General features: G+C 48.9%; 1 protein-coding gene across 1 annotated transcript in view; it reads left to right on the top strand.

The window, feature by feature from the left end:
- Positions 1 to 106: 106 nt before the first annotated feature.
- The window catches only part of LOC130125430 (rho-associated protein kinase 2-like), a 47,200-nt gene continuing 27,173 nt past the window's right edge, over positions 107 to 20,133 (top strand). Inside the window, exons 1-8 of the mRNA XM_056295009.1 lie at positions 107 to 895; positions 6,491 to 6,572; positions 7,447 to 7,547; positions 9,309 to 9,446; positions 11,251 to 11,511; positions 13,694 to 13,838; positions 15,297 to 15,435; positions 17,615 to 17,706. Coding sequence (XP_056150984.1) covers positions 800 to 895; positions 6,491 to 6,572; positions 7,447 to 7,547; positions 9,309 to 9,446; positions 11,251 to 11,511; positions 13,694 to 13,838; positions 15,297 to 15,435; positions 17,615 to 17,706 — 1,054 coding nt within the window. The 5' untranslated portion in view covers positions 107 to 799. The remainder of the gene's footprint in view (positions 896 to 6,490; positions 6,573 to 7,446; positions 7,548 to 9,308; positions 9,447 to 11,250; positions 11,512 to 13,693; positions 13,839 to 15,296; positions 15,436 to 17,614; positions 17,707 to 20,133) is intronic.

Raw genomic sequence — 20,133 nt, 5'->3', positions numbered from 1 at the left:
CACACACACACCTTGTTATCACAAACGAATAAGAAGAACTAGTCGCACATAAGGACGGCTCGCCCGGCCTCTGTAATGGTGTATTTTTAGCAGCAGGGCTTGTCTACATGTCCACAGGGCATCGGCATTCCCAAAATACCCCAAGTTGGATCGAGCTCGCCCAGCGGACGGTAAAAGAGATCAATGAGATAAGGGCAGAGGAATTCCTGCCCCAGTGAAGCCTTATGGGTAGCGGCGGCGGCGGTGACTGGGGTCGGTCAGAGAGGGGTATGTATAGCAGCCTAGCTGGTAAAGTGCCCCGGGGAGACACAGGTTTAGAAAAAAAAGGAAGAGGAAGAAAAAAAAGAAAAGGGGGGGAGTCGTTCAGGAAGAGGCTGCCGCTGTCGCGGAACGCTTCAAACGGTAAGAGGGGAACTCGGTGTTTGACGTCACGGTTGGCTCGGGAGTTCGGAGGGTGCCTACCTGACGGACGGCTCGACGGAGCGCGGAGCGCACCTGGGCGCGTGGCCACTCCCGCGCTTCTCCTCCCCACGTACGCGTGGCCGGCGGTGACCGCTTGTTAGCCATTACACGGTAGACCGGGAGGCGGTCTCGGCGGTGGCTTAAACAACCAAAACCCGCCAGTTCCGGTCACCACAAGTGGGGTTCGGCGGAGAGCCGACCAGGTCCGAACGGCCGCGCCGCGCCGGTCCCCGCGGCGGAGCCTCGGCAGCCCCCATGCGTCGCGCAGTCGTATTATATGATAGACAAAAGCCACAGGTGCCATTTTAAGCGAGCGGATTAAACGGAGGAGTTCACCATGTTCGGAGCGGAGAGGAGAGCGGAGAGCCGGCTGAAAAAGTTGGAAGCCACGATGAGGGACCCGCAGTCCGTCCTCAACGTGGAGACGCTGCTGGTGAGTTTTGGGGGGGCGGCGTGGAGTACACGCAGCGGCGGCAGCTCGTGGTTTACGCGGGCGCCACCGCGCGCACACTGGGTTTACGTGACACGTCCATTAGTCGCGCCCAGACTTGCCGGACATGTATTCCGTAGGATGGGTTTGATTGGATTAACAACTACAACAAGGGGGCTTGCGTATTGACGATAATGCTGTCTTCTCAGGTGTCCCTTATTGCCGCCGTTTAAACGTCCAGAGAAAGGCTCTTATCGCCATAACACTGACTAAGGGGGGGTGGTGGTGGTGGATGGGGGTGGGGGTAGTCTCTGTTTTAATGTGGTTAATATCAATCATCTGGAGAGACCACCTGATAGGTATGGCCTCTCTCTCTCTCTCTCTGACCTCTCTTCCCAAGGGGGGACAAGCCACATACTTGACATTTCAACCGCCACCTTTTGAAGGTAAACATGGCCCGTTTCTAGCTGAGTGGAACTGATGTGGAGCCTGCGTTGTTTTTTTGCACCTCGGCCCGTCAGCAAACCCCCCCCCCCACAGCCTTGCTCTCAGACAGGGGCCTCAACCTCCTAAATGCTGAGGTGTGAAGGTTGCTCCAGAGGGTCTTTATCCAGGCTGCACAGCGTTTCACCAACACTGTGATTATGGCCAGCGACGTTTCTTTGTCTTCGGTGGAGTGGTAACAATATATTTCGGAAGATGGAGGAAAACGTCTAGACCGGATAAACGTGCTTTTCTAGGCCGGCTCGGAATCCACAGACTTGAGGAAATGGATTCAGTTAATACGACGGGTCGGGGGAAGATCCTGAGTTGTGTTTGTCTAAACATCCGTGATGGGAACGACAATAGATTACTGAAAGTGAAATCGGCGAGAGTGGGAAAGAGGAGCAGGCAAACTCGGATCCATGGCTGATGCTGCATGGCGGAGGTCATGATGGCGATGGCTGCGTTGAAACCAAGTTAGTCGAGATGGCCACCACTATTAGCTGCTAAGAAGAACTGGGTGGCGGTCTATTCTGGGTATTGATGAGTCACAAGTTAAACAGGAGGACCCTCCCCACCCACCCACCAAAAAACACACTGAATAGACGAGTGTGAACCTCAGCGCTCTTTAACGGTTTTACTGCAACGTAATCCTGTGAGAAGTGCCCCTACGAAGCCTGTCAACCCCAATTTAGCTACGATAATGAGACAACGGACTGATATCAGTCCGTTTTGACCCACGCAACTCGTCCACCCAACCAGTAACCAGTCTGAGTTGAGTATTCACAGAACGTTGAATCAGTTCATCTGGACGCCACATTTATTGATCAATAATCAATATGCGCGATGTGTCCAGAGCAACCGATTCAACTTCCTGGGATCCGTACCTGAGTTACTGAGCATGCACAGAGACATGAGCTGAGTATTCTTAGCATTGTGGTCAGCTCATGTCAGGTCCAAGTCCATGCAGCCACGTATTGGGCCTAACAATGAGCATCACGCTGCCTAATGCAGGGAACTGCCACACAGGAAGCTGAAGTCACATCCTGGAATTGACTCTGGAGATAACCCGTCATGACCTCACCATACTATTTCCTGTTTTTATGGTCGTACAAAGATGTTTCCGAAGTTGTTGATTCCCCCCCCCCTTTATTTTATGTTGTTGTTTATATGTTTGCAGGAGGCAAATGATTGCGATACGCATACTGTGCGTTTGCAGGGCAGGGAAGGGGGTCGGCTCTTTTTTTTTTTAACTTTTTCTGGTTCCAATCTGTAAAGAAATGGTTTAGAATGAAAACCTTCAAACAATTACTACACAACATTTATAGTTCACATTTTGAATTGACTATACTGGAAGTCAGCTGATCCCGTCTGTGATATAAGGCACAGAAACGGCCCAGAGCATTGTTACTGTTCCCATATAGTCGTGATAAAATCCTACAATCCCAAAAAAAAAAACCCACAAAATTACAGGGACATTTAACATTTAACAAACTGTAAAACTTTTTAAATTGATCTGGGATCGCAACCTAATTGGGCACTAGGCCTGGAGGTTTTGTTGTTTTTATGACTACTGCCTTCATTTCCAGGCGATCAGACTCCATTTTGCATGTAATTTAACAGACTGTACGTTAAGTCAACCAAAACCTGTCATTAGCATACCTTCATAATGGCCCAGGATTAATACAGGGATCGGGTCTGTTGTTTCACATGCTGAGGTACTGTACCGATGTCCTGATCGCAGTAAATCAGATTCACGACATGGAAAACAGTCATTTCCAGATGAGAGAGTTGCAATAGATAGGGTTTAAAGGTTAATGTCACAATAGCATCGTCACTAAAATGTTGGAAAAAAACCTACTTATCATGGAACTTGACACAAATCAAAGGTGTCAATTTGAAGCCGGAGCACAATTACACCTACACTATTAATTTTACTTTAGTTGTTTTTTTGTTTTTAATTTGAGTTCTGTTTAGAAGTTCTGTTTATCTCATATTTCAAATGGATAGCATATTGGGGTTATTTTCTCCCCACACACCGAGTGTCTGTTTGATTTGAAACTCTTGGCGGCACGGTGGCCAAGTGGTTAGCACTGTGGCCTCACAGCAAGAAGACCCTGGGTTCGAACACCCAGACCGTCCCAGGTCCTCTCTGTGTGGAGTTATGTTCTCCCCGTGTCTGGGTGGGTTTCCCCCGGATGTTCCGGTTTCCTCCCACCATCAAACAGACATGCGTGTTAGGGTTAATACTCCTGGCTGTGCCCCTGAGCAAGGCAATGGAAAGAAGAACTGGAGTTGGTCCCCGGGCGCTGCAGCTGCCCACTGCTCCTATTCAATAGGACGGCTTAAATGCAGAGAACACATTCTTTGTATGTATGTACAGTGGCAGTAAAGTATCTTCTTCTCTCTTCAATTATGTTTTCAGCCAAATCCTCAATAAATCTGCATTGATTTCACCTTTTTAACCTACATATCAAAGAATAAAGCTGACTGCCAAGAAAAACTGTCATAGAATAGAACAGAATAGAATAGAATAGAATACTCTTTATTAGTCATTTTGCACATACATACAAATGAAATGTACTCTCTGCATTTAACCCATCCTAGCTGTGTAGCCAGGAGCAGTGGGCAGCTGCAGCGCCCGGGGACCAACTCCAGTTATTTCTTCCTATTGCCTTGCTCAGGGGCACAGGCAGGAGGAACCCTAACATGCATGTCTGTTTGATGGTGAGAGGAAACCGGAGCACTCGGAGGAAACCCACAACACGGGGAGAACATGCAAACTCCACACAGGAAGGACCTGGGACGGCCTGGGGTTCGAGCCCAGGACCTTCTTGCTGTGAGGCAACAGCGCTAACCACTGGGCCACCATGCCGCCTATAAAGTTATTTACACACATATGCACATGTGCACACACACACTAAAAATCCTTCATTTGAATTGAAATCTTCGAGTCACTCATGACTCACAGACTCGACTGCAGCCATGCTGGCAGTAAGAGCACAAACACACTTATGAAGAGCATGTGTAAAACGACCCCGGAGCTGCTGGAGCGCTCAGTATAGTGTGAGTCAAGTCACATAAGCTGTCTGTCCCACAATAGCATCTGAGCCTCAGGTCTATTTCCACAAGTCTGCATCTCTACATCTCTCTCCACCGGCGCTATTTAAAGGTTCAGGGTTGTTCCATATGCCGGGGCCCACCCCGTTGGATGGCCTCAGACTCCAGTTCTTGGATAAGTCCGCTTGACCCTTGGGTTTGGGTAACACAAGGTTATACTACACCCTCGGCCTCCGACCCACCTGCCCACTGCCCTGACAGCCTCACACACACACACATTTGGCCCGGGATGACATTTTGTTTCTATGTGAAACTCCACACCACTGCTTTAAGCACCGATGACACCAGTAAGGCCTTAGATTTTAGCTGGATGTCACCACCACCTCTCTAGCATAAACTTATAACTGCTGTTCTTGTTCTCAGGGTTGTCTATAATGGGGACATTGGAGCTACACCTATATGAGTGGGATAATAATGGATATGTATGTGTATGTATGTATATGTATATATAATATGGTGACCCAGTGGTTAGCACTGTGCCCTCACAGCAAGAAGACCCTGGGTTCGAACCCCAGGCCATCCCAAATCCTTTCTGTGTGGAGTTTGCATGTTCTCCCCGTGTCTGCGTGGGTTTCCTCCGGGTGCTCCGGTTTCTTCCCACCATCAAAAAGACATGCATGTTAGGGTTAATACTCCTGTCTGTGCCCCTGAGCAAGGCAATAGGAAGAAAGAACTGGAGTTGGTCCCCGGGCGCTGCAGCTGCCCACTGCTCCTGTACAATAGGATGGGTTAAATGCAGAGAACAGATTGGTTGTAAGAACGGTATGACAGATAAAGTGGCTTTCTAGAACAGGCGGGGTCTGTTTGATGCCACCATGTGAGTAGTTCTGGGGAGATGTTTTACTGCTGTGTCATGTCTGGGCACCGCACCGCCATTATCCCCGAGTCACTGCCGTCTTTATAGTGTGTGTGAACAGGCACATTTTCTCCAGCCTTTGTGTTGCATTTAGGACCCCACTGTGACCTAGCATGTGATGATGATAAAGTGAAAGTTGGTTTGCAAAGCACATCTATTATTCATCCATTTGATTTGATTTGGGTCTTGCAATCTTCCCGAGCACATCAGTTGGGGTGAAATCGCTATCGTGAAGGGGCAGCTGCTCCCACGGGACAACCAAGACGGGCCCAGGGGGTCGTCCGGGTAGCATCGCAGTCGAATTATGAGGTGCGCTTGATATGTACAACTTGAAACTTTTCCCCCGCATGTCGTTGACATTGATCCATGGTAAATCTCACAGGCATTGCGAAAAATATGCCATTGCCAATCGCACATGCCAACATACAGGAAACTGGTGCGACCGCTACAGTAGAAACCGGAAGTCAGTGGACTACTGTTCTGCACAGAGCCGACTGGCCGTGTCTGTGGGTGGGAAGCCAGGTGTGGGTATGTGTCCTGGTCGCTGCACTAGCGCCTACACTGGTCGGTCAAGATGCCTGTTCAGGAGGAGGGGGTACTAGGGGGAATAACCTGATCCTCCCACGCGCTACATCCCCCTGGCGAAACTCCTCACTGTCAGGTGAAAAGAAGCGGCTGGCGACTCCACATGTGTCAGAGGAGGCATGTGGTAGTCTGCAGCCTTCCCCGGATCGGCAGAGGGGGTGGAGCAGTGACCGGGATGGCTCGGAAGAGTGGGGTAATTGGCCGGCTACGATTGGGGAGAAAAAGGGGGAAAATCAAAACGGAAAAGGGGGAGAAAAAAAGAAGGGTCCAGGGACAGATCGATGAGAGCATCATGGAACAGCTCTCTTTACCTTAAAACAACACTCCTGATTTATGCACATTACACAATAGAAGCGAATTTATTTAAGCAATGTCAGACGGTGACATTTTTGCACCGGTTAGGCAGGGAGCCATACAAGCTCGAGTCTGGCTTGTCTGGCTTGTTACAGACAGGTGGGAAATATTTTCATAAAGGTTTTTTTTTCCTTTTTTGAAATCAGCTGTCTTTTCCGGGCGGTGTGTAATCCAAATCGACTTGCATTTCTGTCTTTCAGGATTCCGTAAATGCTCTGGCACTTGATCTGGACTACCCTGCCCTGCGGAAAAACAAAAACATAGACGCCTTTCTGAGCCGATGTAAGTCGTGTCCCCTGCTGGCTGTGTGTGTGTACCGTGAGGACATGTCTGTGTCTCTCCCCAGCCCATGTGCTGTCTGTTAATGTTCAATCCTGCAGGAATCAACAGCTGCCCCCTTGTTTTCTACTGAACATGCATATCAGACTGCTGTTTTTCAGTGCACTTCACCACTGTATGCACACAAACCCCACCTAGACCTTTTTTGAGTTTGAGAAAGACGGTAAGAGAAGTAGATGAGCGGATTCGGTTGATCGGAACGAGACTTTTCCAAACTTTCTAGAACATCTCACACTGGATAGAAGCAGCCTTTGGTGTGCACATGATGCAGCGGTGGTGGTTGTGTCTCTGCAAGGCCATCGTATCCATAAGACACCTGCATGAGCACCAACTTCACCGCTCAGCCTATGGTGTTTTCTTTTTACCAGCAGAAATGTTGCTTCAGATCAAGCACACATCTTCTTTTTTTTATATATAATATATCACCAATTGTTCTGTCCTGGTTCCAAAGGCCAGCCACATGTACAGGGTTTGAAAACGACCACCAGTGACCAACATGCTTGTGCATTTTGGCTGCGAGTGGAAGCTGCGAGTGGAAGGTTAGTTGTTCCCATGGGCAACTCGAGCAGATATTTAACCACTTCTTCCGCAACAGAATTAATTTAGAACATGACCCTTGAATTCATGTGCCATGGTGGCCAGCTAGTGAGAACCTTTCATGCCCGGCATATTCAGCTGTAGAGCAACAGCTGAGTCTGACCCCTCCACGTCCCCGCCGCTAACACCCGACCTCCCTCTTTGAAGTGAACGGTCAGAGTTTGACCTTAGTGTTGTGTGTGTGTGTGTGTGTGTGTGTGTGTGTGTGTGTTTCCTGCAGATGAGAAGGCGGTGGATCAGCTCCGAGAGCTGCAGGTGAAGCTTGAGGACTTCGACAGAGTGAAGCTGATTGGGAGAGGAGCTTATGGAGAAGTGCAACTGGTGAGATGTTTTTTTTTTTTTTCTTCCTCTTCTTTTTGATACTACCACTACTTTTGGCTGCTCCCTTTGGGGGAGCGACAGCGTCAGCGACAGCGGATCATCTGTTTCCATCTCTTCCTGTCCTCTGCATCTTCCTCTGTCACACCAGCCACTTGCATGTCCTCTCTCACCACTTTCGTCTTCTTCTTTCCTCTTTTTTGATAAGGATCCTCAAATGACTGTGTTGTGTTTAAAGTTGGATTCCGTGGGGCGTTCGGGTAGCATAGCAGTCTATTCCATTGACTACCAATAGGGGAACGGCGGTTTGAATCCCCGTGTTTCCTCCAGCTTGGTCGGATGTCTCTACAAACACAATTGGCTGTGTCTGCGGGTCGAAGCCGGATGTAGGTATGTGTCCTGGTCGCTGCACTAGCACTTCCTCTGGTCAGTCAGGGCGCCTGTTCAGAGGGGAGGGGGAACTGGGGGGAATAGTGTGATCCTTCCACGCACTACGTCCCCCTGGCAAAACTCCTCACTGTCAGGTGAAAAGAAGCGGCTGGCGACTCCACATGTATCGAAGGTGGCATGTGGTAGTCAGCAGAGGGAGTGGAGCAGCGACCAGGACGGCTTGGAAGAGTGGGGTAATTGGACGGGTACAACTGGGGCGAAAAAAGGGGGAAAAATCCCCCCCCCCCTCCAAAAAAAAGTTGGATTCCATCCTGGGGCAGCACAGTGGCACAGTGGTTAGCGAGCGGTCACCTCACAGCAGGGTCCTGGGTTCGAACCCCGGGGTTGTCCAACCTTAGGGGTCACCCCAGGTTGTCCTCTGTGTGGAGATTGCATGTTCTCCCCATGTCTGTGTGGGTTTCCTCCGGGTGCTCCGGTTTCCTCCCACAGTCCCAAGACATGTAGGTGAATCGGCCGTACTAAATTGGCGCTAGGTGTGAATTTGTCAGCCCTGTGATGGCCTGGCGGCCTGTCCAGGGGTGTCTCCCCACCTGCCGCCCAATGACTGCTGGGATAGACTCCAGCATCCTGCGACACGACTTCGGCAGCTTGGATTGATGGATGGATTCCATCCTCAATTTTACCCATTCACTGTTCACTGCACCCTTTTACCATGTTCAAAGCTGCACCAGTGCAGTTTACCCACTGGCACAGGGGAGAGGATTATCTATGTGCAGTATACATGAAGTATACATAAAGTACACAATATATACATTTAGTTGATAGTTACAACAAAATATTGACGAACTATGCATCAAAGAAAGGGGGAGCAACATAAAGATAATTGAACTGAAGAAAAATACATTAGTTATACATAAACTACTGTCAGGACTTGAACAGTGATGGATGTCTTTCTTCACAATGTGGAGAAAGACATAAACTGACTGAGCGTTTTCCTGGCAGCGTTTGTCTTTAAGGGCTCCCAGGTCTCTGCCACTTGTGTTTTTGAAGCCTGGATCTTCCATCCAGTGTGCGTCTGTGTTGTGCGGACGAGTTTAGACAGGCCTGGTGTGTAGGAGAGGGTGAGATTGCTTCCGTCTTGCTTCCTGCGGAGGCGGTGGGGCATGGGGGCGCTGGGTGTTGGTGTTTCAACCCTGTGTAAGCACGTCTTCCTATGGGTTTGTGTCTATTATTATAGGATTCTCGCACTCTCTCTCACACTATCTTGGCGATCATGACCATCCAGCGATGTCTGGGTCGTATTAATACACGCCACCGTTATCGTTCCTGGTATACGAACGTCTCGTCTTCTTACCTTGCCCTTCTCTGCCGTAGGTCCGTCACAAGGTGTCTCAGAGGGTGTACGCCATGAAGCAGCTCAGCAAGTTTGAGATGATCAAACGCTCAGACTCCGCCTTCTTCTGGGAGGAGAGGGACATCATGGCCTTCTCCAACAGCCCCTGGGTGGTCCAGGTGAGGAGAATCCGTTTGCTTATGGGCACACCTAGATTAAGTGCGCACAAAAGTATGCGTGAAAAATGATAAATGCGTTCGTTCTCTTTTTTTCATTCTCTGAACCCAAAACATTCCCTTTTTTCCACAAAACAAACACATTTTCCCATTGAGTTCAAAAACAACTACATAAATTTGCTGATTTAATGGTGCTGTTTCTATTACGTTTTACACTTGTTGTGCAGTCGCCATTTTTTATGCTCCACTACTTCACAATAGCATTTTCTGGTTTTCACCATAAACCACAAATGTGCCCATTTGGCTGCAGATAATAACCAGGAAATGACTTCTTGCATGGAAACTGCTTCATAAATGAAGTGCATGCTGAATTAAGAGCGTTTAGTGAATTCACAAGTTTTTCTGTTTTGGGTTAATTTTCCACACATACTGCTGCCCACCATTGTAGTGAATTCAGGGGGCCGCTGGGAAACCGCCGCAGCCGGGAACTGAACCCGGATTGCCCACAACACAGGCGACTGCGCGAACTAGTCAACTAAAGGGTCTGACCCGTTAGCCAAGGGCTAGTGAGTCTAGTCATCTGTGGTTGTTACACTACCCCCCCTCCTTCGGGAAGCACATCCCCGTGCTTCAGCATATCAGCTCCCTCACACCTCTGGGTGTACGTGCTTCCGATGGCCTCCCGGTCTTACCATCCCACTGTTGACACCAATGCAGTGAATTCGGGGCAGCCGGGAAGCGAACCCGGGCAACTGCGCTAACCAGTCAAAGGGTCCAACCCGTTAGCCAACGAGCTAGCGAGTCTAATCTCTCTCTCTCTCTCTCTCACACACACACACACACACACACACACACACACACACACACACACACACACATACACTGACACACACACACACAATTAAAAGTATTCACTTGCGGGGCGCCCCGGTGGCTCACCTCATACACCATATACCATATAAGGCAGAGTCAAGTCAAGTCAGTTTTATTTCTATAGCCCAAAATCACAAATTGAGTCCTTACCACGGCGGCCTGGGTTCGAATCCGGCCCGGGCCCTTTGCTGCATGCCATGCCCGCTCTCTCCCCTGCCTTTCCTGTCTCTCTCTGCTATCGCTATCAAATAAAGGTGGAAAATGTCAAACAAAACTCTTCACTGGCAACCGCTGAATTAAAAGACTAACAGAAACCCTTTGTCCCTGCTGCACAGTGCTGTTACCCACTTTTACATGAACTAAACAATGTTTTGATAGCTGTGTGGCCCTGTTGCGCACACACACACACACACACACACACACACACACACACACACACACACACACACAATTGAGTACTCTCCGTTTTGACCATGCAGTTTCCTCCCCGCCCTTTGCCATGTCTCTATCAGTCCATATCACAGTTGTTTAATGTGCTGCCCGGCATCTACCTCAGCTCTGTAGGACTTAGGTGTGCTTAACAAGTGGAATTGATAAGGGATATCAGCATTACTCTGGTCAGTTTATTAGTTTATGTAGTTCATGGAAAAACAATTACTCCAAATCCGTCATGATACGAGTATAGTTCAACAACCTTGCATTGGAATATGACTGCATTCCTTGGCCAGGGTGTCTTATCTCTTCACCGATCTGCACTTTGACAAGGCAGTCATTACCTGTACATGGATGAGGTCATCAAGTGGGTGGCATGCACAAACGCTGGCACAACCCAACTATGTAATCATGTCTACGTCAAAATTCTGACATCCTGTGTGATTGTTCATCTATTTGGAGCAATGGTGTATGACTTGGTTGAATCGATTGTATTTCCCAGTTGTGCTGCTCTTTCCAAGATGACCGTCACCTCTACATGGTGATGGAGTTCATGCCTGGAGGAGACCTGGTCACCCTAACTATGAACTATGACATGCCAGAGAAGTGGGCACGCTTCTACACGGCCGAAGTGGTGCTGGCGCTGGATGCCATCCACTCCATGGGTTTCATTCACCGGGACGTGAAGCCTGACAACATGCTGCTGGACCAGCTTGGACATCTCAAGCTCGCCGACTTTGGCACGTGTATGAAGATGGACACGGTGGGTAGTTTTTATTTATTTTTTTAGCTCTTGTGTTTTTCAATGTTTTCAAATGCCTTGAATCGCTTAAATTTCAAGAGATTCAATCCCAAACTGTAAAGTTTCACTTGCTACTGATAAACATGTCTTGATGCATGCTCAGTAACGTTGTATCCGGATGAACTGATTCAACCTTCTTTGATCCTACTGATGATTTGTTGCCAATCATGTCACTCTTGATGTGATTTAAGAATCTTTCTGCTCTGAAAGAGCATCAGCTGGTGATCTCTGAAGGAGATTGTTTCCTGAATTGACTGAATTTCAAAAAAATGACCTGATCCCACCCCCTGATCCCAAACCCTGTCTCAACAATCTCGTCCGTCCCCCCCTCTGCTGACACTCTGCTTTGTGTTGGTGCTCTAGTGCACCACCTAGTGTTCAGACTGATGGGTTTGCAGTCTTGTTATAACATGGTGGTTCAGCTGGCTTTTAGAGGTTATTGTGATAAATATTGGTTTCAGAAAGCGTTTTTCCACCCGTTTGTTTTTACGTCAGTTTTTTTATGTTTGGAGAAAGGTTGCATGTATTGAAGTGGGCTACTTAACCTGGAATGTCATTATTTCCAACCCCTATTACAAAAAAAAAAGAAAATTGTTATAAAAGCCCCATGTTTTAGGAAATGGGGTTTGCCTATTCTTGGAATTTATTGGGCGCTATGAAATAACATTGGCGTGTTGGGAAATAACTAAGTGTGTGCTACATCCGATTTATGTGGTGTTTAATCAGGAAAAACGTACAAGACGAAACAAGCCACTCAGAATTGGTCCTATATGTTACGTCACCTGGGCTCTTGTGAAATCAGCCAGTCATTTCCACCTAAGTCGTTCGGTTAAACCCACCCTGGGTGAACGTCTCTTGAGAGCCAGGTAACACTCGTCTTACACTCATCACTGTCTCTGGGATGATTTGTGTAACTAATGATTTGCAACATGACAAGTAAAGCTTGTCATGTCAAGTTGGCTGTCAGACAGCAAAGGGATCTTTGAATGTTCTTGCGAAGGATGAGGGGAGCTGGAGGAAATTGTGAAAATTCATGTGCGGTGAACACCGAGCAGCCACCACAGTGTGGTATGCACAGCTCACTTCTCCACTGACTGCCTTTTAAACAAGGCACAGCTCAATCCTGCATTTACAGCAGAACGTGCTGGGATGGATGCCCATCACTCAGACTCCCAATCAGGGCAGTGAATAATGAGTATGTGGGAGGGAAAAAAAAGTACTATGCTGACAGGAAATGGCTCATCCAGTCCAAGAAAAGAGGTGGATAATCATCCTTCCATTATCCAAACCGCTTATCCTGCTCAGGGTCACGAGGATGCTGGAGCCTATCCAAGCAGCCATTGTGCAGCAGGCGAGGAGACACCCTGGACAGGCCGCCAGTCCATCACAGGGTCCACACACACACACACACACACACACACACACACACACACACACACACACACACACACACACACACACACACACACACACATTCACACCTAGGGACAATTTAGTATGGCTGATTCACCTGACCTACATGCCTTTGGACTGTGGGAGGAAACCAGAGCACCCAGAGGAAACCCACGCAGACACGGGGAAAACATGCAAACTCCACACAGAGGATAACCCGGGACAACTTCCAAGGTTTGACTACCCTGGGGCTCGAACCCGGGACCCTCCTGCTGTGAGGCGACCGTGCTAACCACTGCACCACCGTGCACCAAGTTTTAAAAATAATTTTAAAAAGTTTTAAAAATACTGTTGAAATAGGTGGATAATCGGTTTAGGAAAACTGGGACAATGTAGTACCTTTTTTTTAAAGAAGTCAAAGCAAAATTAGCTCTGTATTTTGGCCCAACTATATAGACACTTTATATACCCATAATGTGTGTGTGTGTGTGTGTGTGTGTGTGTGTGTGTGTGTGTGTGTGTGTGTGTGTGTGTGTGTGTGTGTGTGTGTGTGTGTGTGTGTGTGTGTTTGGAATCAAGGGGTACATGTGAATAAAATGACATGATTCACTCTGTCCCTGGTGAAATATCATGCCATCTCTGGGTTTGCCTATGTGTTTCCCCAGACTCGCTCACCATTTTTTAAACATCTCTTTCATCTCTCTCTTTCTATTTGTCTGGCCTACTCTGTCCTCTATCACTCCATCCACAGACTGGCATGGTGCACTGTGACACAGCGGTGGGCACACCAGACTACATCTCCCCTGAGGTTCTCAAATCCCAAGGAGGGGACGGTTACTATGGCCGCGAGTGTGACTGGTGGTCCGTGGGTGTCTTCATCTTTGAGATGCTGGTCGGTGAGTAAGCTGCATCCAGGGGGCCATGTTTAATACTTACCCACACATCGGATCTGATATAATAGTCCTTTGTGATATTTCGAGCTTGTGCGGTGGTGTGGGGTAGAGACCGGGTACGTGTCCCTATGGTTATGAAACAGGCACCACTCGTCACAGACCATTCATTGAAATCAGGAATCAGGAACACTTTGTTTGTCATTTCATTTCATGGACTTGCGTCCATGAAATATAGTTTCCCCCAGGTCACAGCAGTGCAACACAAAGACAAAAACACAAAACCAAACTACAAGAACAGACATAAAAAAAAATCACTGTCACAGCAGTCTAAACATCGGCTTGGTGTCAATGCAGTTGCCCACTGGGGACCGAGGTTCGCGCCCCGGTCTCGTCAGATCCGACCATGGCTGGACTCGATGAAGCAGCAATAATTGGCAACGCTGTCTTCGGGAGGGGGGCGGAGTCGGCTTGTGTTCGTCACATGAAAGCGTCTCTGTGTGTGTGGGGAAAAAGCAGTGGTTCGGCCTGGATTCACCTTGTCACGGAAGTGGCGAGGTGTCTCCTTCGAGATTGCCGGCCGGAGAGATGCAGTTGTTGAACACATGCAGTACGAGGGTGGGTGTTTGAACTAAAATAGGGATCGATTGGCCACTAAATTGGGAGGAAAAAAAAGGGGAAAATCAGGGGGAAAAAATCACTGTCCTGGAGAACGAACACTAGCCAATGACCGTCGGAACTGCCGGTCTGCATGGGCTAGCAGTTAGCTTAGCCTGCCCTGCTTCCGTGTCCTGTCAGACCACCCTCGGTGTTTTCTCTTCGGGTGCAGCTCCAGGTAGGGCTGTGGTCCTTGGGCCCACAGAACGCGGCAGACCAGGCTCCCTCAGCTGATCCAATGTCAGGTCTCCCAGCCAGACACCTTCGACACACCTCCCTGCACTCCACATGACGACACTAAAAACACAGTCTACGCTAGGCGAGGCCGCTGCAGACCGCCCTCGGTGTTATCAGAACAGCCGGTCTGCATGGGCTAGCAGTTAGCTTAGCCTGCCCTCTTCTGCATCCTGTCAGACCGCCCTCGGTGTTATCAGAACTGCCGGTCTGCATGGGCTAGTAGTTAGCTTAGCCTGCACCGCGTCCGCATCCTGTCAGACCGCCCTCGGTGTTACCTCTTCGAGTGCAGCTCCAGGCAGGGCCGTGGTCTCTGGGCCCACAGGACCCACAGGAAATTGGCCACTGACACCTTCCTGAAGCTCAGTAATACATTCTGGTGCTCCAAAACCAACCCACTGCCAACAGTCGTCAAAACCACTTTCAACTAAACTACCTTGTATCAACACTTAGATTATTATTCCTTACAGGAAGTAGGAACGATGCATATATTTCATTTGTCAAATTGGGCGCATGCTTGTTGTCTGATCGATCAGTTTTTTGAAAGTTAAGTATCAATATTCCTTCTTAAAGGTGAAACTCCCTTTTACGCCGAGTCCCTGGTAGGAACGTATGGAAAGATCATGGACCACAAGAACTCCCTCAGCTTCCCAGACGACATAGAGATGTCTAAGGATGCTAAAGATCTCATCTGTGCCTTTCTATCTGACAGGTATGTATGTAGAAGTCTGTATTACTGTAGAAGCCACAAATGAACACAAACTCACCCTTTTCTCACTGCTGCCGAGTTACTGTTTAATGTTGGCTTTGTTCAAAGAAACCGCTGAATTAGCATTTTTTACATCTCAATAGACGGTAACAAGCATACAAATCCTGGACTAATTAAATATGGCAAAAACAAAATGAAATGTTGGAACGACTCGTACTGTAGACAAAGGATATTTGGGGATCGAGACGTGCACAGAGGAAAAGCTAACAAACGTGGGTGGCACGAAGGCCTCGGCACCTTCAGAAACTTTGAAATGCCCTTATTGAGTTTTCAATGTGTGACACTCACAGTTTTCAAAGACTCACAGTAGGTATGTGACCCGCCAATCTGAGGTGACCCCTAAATTCACACTGGTCTGCGGGGGCCACACTTGAAAGGGGAGCTGCAAAAGAGGAACAGTGTGAAGAGCGGGGTAGCGTTGAGAGGCTCGGGGTCGTTTAATTTTCGACGACTGCAAAGGAGCAAAGCACAGTTCGGCCCTTTAGCGAAATGATTCAGAATGAGCCCTCCATCCTTCACCGGTGGATTTTAGTTCGACGTTATGTTTTGAATTGACTGGACCTTAATGGACCTTAAATCCGCCTTTGCGTTCATATTTCAATCCCACCAGGATAGCTGGTGATACCCAACAGTACTTCTCATACTGGTTCCTCTTCTCCTGCTGATGTGATGAAGTTCATGAACCTCTTCCACCCTCATGCCATTTTTCACTCTTACATCATTCTGGGGTCATGGTGGAGTTTTTTTTATGTATTGTATTCGTATCCTATATCTATCATATTAGTGCTACTATAATATGAGTGGCGGGGGGTGGGGGGGGGGGGTTATTGAGGGTTGGACATGTTGGTTCGTAGCCCATCCCCCTGGTGGAGACTACTTGTTGACATTAGTATCCCTGCCCAGGAGGGTTCAGTCAAACACGGGCCCTTTCTGCTACAGCACAGAGAGGCCTTTCATTCTCCTCCGCCCAGTTTATTTACATTCTCACTCTCTATTCTCTCACCACAGCCAGACTCTCACATGCACACATGTACACCCATGCGCACGCACACGCACGCACACACACACACACACACACACACACACACACACACACACATACCTTGCACACAGCCCAGTACACCCCTTCATGGCTTTACCCACGTAATCTGTCACTGCCGCCCACTCTCACTGACTCATGCGTTGACTCAATTTCTCATCCCTGCAGCCGCTACATCCTCTCATTTTGAGACCTCCGTCTCACTCGCCCGGCGTGTTTTTAATTAGTCCCCTTTTGTCATTTTCTACTTTTACTATTCCTGGTGCCATTTTCCATTTCTCCATCCCCTCCTCTCTGTCACTCTCTCCGTTATCCCTCCAGCAGTATCCTGCCTGTTGAGACCAGCCCTGTATGTCTGGCACGCTTCTGTTGTTTTTTTCTAGGGGGGGGGGTTGACCCCCCCGGGCTCTCTGTCTCTCTCTCTGGTCTCTCTCTCTCACTCTGTGCTCTCTCTCTCTCTCTCTCTCTCTCTCTCTCTCTCTCTCTCTGTGTGTGCTCTCTCTCTCTTCCTCTTGGCTGGGTCTGGAATGTCCCACACGTGGCAGGCCCAAACTGCCGCACCCCTCCAGCCAGCCTTGTACCCACTAGAGAGAGAGAGAGAGAGAGAGAGAGAGAGAGAGAGAGAGCGAGAGAGAGAGCGAGAGAGAGAGAGAAGGATGTGTAAAGAGTTGTGGAGCAAGAGAGAGGAGGGAGGGGAAAATAGTATACGAGTCGCTCAGTGTTGTTGATGTTTGTCTTCTGCTCTGTGGCCCCGCTGCCCCTCGCTATACGCTTTCTCTCTCTCTCTCTCCCTCTCTCTCTCTCGCACTGTCTCAACTTCGCCGGCTTCTCTGCCCACCTCGATCTCGATTATCTCAGCTTCGTCGCTCCCGCAGGCTGTAAACGCGTCTGAGGTGTGTCCAGTGTCCGCCAGTGGTCATGTGGCTGTCCATCCTGGTCAGCCGAGGGACTGTGGTCAGCGCCTAGCGGTTGGTCCGCTAGGTGGACCAAAGGGAGGGGGAGGGGGAGGGGGGAGGCAGGAGCGCGAGCGCGGCGCTCGGTCGTACTTGCTCTCTGACCGCTTGGCGCTGTTGCTATGTACAGGGAGGTGCGTCTGGGGCGCAGCGGAGTGGACGAGATCAAACGCCACCCCTTCTTCAAGAACGACCAGTGGACCTTTGACAACATCCGAGAGAGTAAGTTTGTGTTTGCTTATTTGTGTGCCTTACTTGCATGTGTGACAACTTTTTTGAATCTAGTAATTCATTTTTCAACCCCAGGAGTGCAGATTTTGCCATTCTCGCAAATGTTGAATATGTTCTCCATGACGGTTGTTATTATTATCGTCATTATTATCATTAGTAGTATTAGTAGTAGTACTTCTTCTTGTCTATTTCTGCCAAGGTCTGTTTCTTGCAAGCCATCAGACATCATACTATACTTTCTATCTCTTAAGGTCTCCCATTAAGCTTACAGTTTTATAGATGTTCTCCAGATGTTCTCCTCTGCTATCTTGGATGTATGAGTCAATGTGCAAAACAGCAAAACATATGGAATAACTCGGCATCCGGGCACTTGTCCAGGAGTTAAACTGAGATCATTACACAGAAAACACACACCACACTGTACAGTACTGTTGCGTTATTTGGATGATAAGGTACTGATGCATGTCAACGGGTGAGTCTGATGTTGAGTGACATCTTGAGAAAGATGTCATAGTCTTGTTTAGTGCAACAGGTAGAGCATCCCTCTTAAGCTGCATGATACGAGGTTCCCCATCTCTGATGCCTGAGGATACCATGAGGCATTACAGATCAATCCATCCACCCATACTTGACGAGATCTTTTAAAGGTGTACAGTATTCGAGGCATACCTGGAAAACAAGTCCTCTGCACCTTTTAGTGAGAGTGGCGTTCGCAGTGTGTTCATGTCACATTGTGTATTGTGACGAGAACCTTATTGGGCTGCATCAGATCAGTATGGCCCTAAAAGAGCGGAAGCGAAGAAGGGAAGGAAAGAAGAAAAAAAAGGAAAGGGGGGGACTTATAAGGAATTCAATCGGGACCTCTGTGTATAATTACATGCAGGCCCCCCCCCCTTGCCTCTCTCCCCCCTTTGCTTCACCTGGGTTTGATTAAGACAAGATAGATGGCTTCTGATGCAAAGCCCGGGCCGTGGACCGCTAAACCACTACTGTGCCACCACCGCACAAATCAAATTTATATGCATGTGTGCACGTGTCCATTATGCACTTTCCCCAAGTTTTGTGTGTGTGTGCGTGTGTGTGTGTGTGGTGTGGGTGCATGCATATGTGTGCACTTAGCAAATAGGACACACGTGCAAACACACACACAGCACTGTTTTCATTGCATAGAGGAGCGTGTCCCCCATGTGTCGGTTATGAGTGACATGGCTCCCTGCTGTGTGTGGCCCGGAGACGGAGCTCAATTCAAGGCTTTATTGTCTGTGGTTGCTCTATCGATCTAAGATCCTCCATGCTGCCTCCATGTTTAAAAAGCAGAGCCTCGTTTAATTTTCCCAAAATAAACCTTCGGCATGCGGGAAGGGCCTTGGAGGCAGTCTCATGTGGATGATGGATGGATGGATGGATGGATGAGTGGATGGATGGCTAGAAGGGATTGGCGGCATCCCCCCCCTAGGAGCGGGCGGGGCAGGGTGTGCGGCCTGTGTGGATTGGCCTAATGAGAGGGGCGCCCCAGATTGAGGGTTGCTCCTTCTCTCTCACTCTCACTGTGGCCGCGGCTGCCTGTCATTAGCAGTCCGCTATCAGAGAGCATGCCGGAAGTCGTGCCACAAGGCCTTCCATGGAGCAGCCCGCGTCTCTCTCTCTCTGTCTCGCCGCACTTTGGGTTTTCTTCTTTCTATTCCTTTTCTACTTTCCCTTCGTTTGTTTCGTTCCCCCCCACTTGATCCGTCCCTCTCCGACATTATGTGCCATTTTGCGAGTCGCACTCGGCACAGTGAGGGGTGTGCGCTCTCAGCTGGAAGCCGCAGGTCCATCCGCTTTCAGGGACTGGATTCAGAATGCAACCTCATGTCTCAGTCAGGCATCACTAACGGGTTAAGGAGGCAGCTCGCTTTCCTCCGATTGGACCTTTGACACACTTAAGTCTCGCCTGCTGTGCAAGGTCCTTTTTTAAAGAGTGGCCGCTGCTCAGCGGCGGAGAAAGAAGGAGCGTTCTCTCCTGGTGTATGTTTAGACTGCGCCCGTGAAAGGTGCAGTGTGTGGGGCACAAAGCGGGTACTGTAGGGGGAGAAGGAGGTGGTGTCAGCCTCACGCCAGCCTGTGGAGAGCTCGGTTCTGTCGGCACACGGTATGCCCAAAAACACTGAAAAGTACATAGTGAGTGATTACTGTGGTGAGCAGGAACTGTTGAGGAATTTGAGCTGTAGTAACCCGTGGTGTTTTTAGGAGTGTCTCTTAATTGCAAACTAATTTACAAGTGTGTTTGGTTGATGTAAGACATCTTCTCCGCTCTTTTCCATTTCTGACTTCCTCCGTTGCTTTCTCTCTCTCTCTCTCTCTCTCTCTCTCTCTCTCTCTCTCTCTCTCTGGGCTCGCCTTCTACTTTCTCTCTGGGCTCTCTCTCTCTCTCTCTCT

Source organism: Lampris incognitus, chromosome 15 (assembly GCF_029633865.1).
Source record: "Lampris incognitus isolate fLamInc1 chromosome 15, fLamInc1.hap2, whole genome shotgun sequence".
NCBI classification, from domain to species: Eukaryota; Metazoa; Chordata; class Actinopteri; order Lampriformes; family Lampridae; genus Lampris; species Lampris incognitus.
Note: the sequence above shows the minus strand (reverse complement) of the source record. Positions and strands in the feature narration are given on the sequence as shown.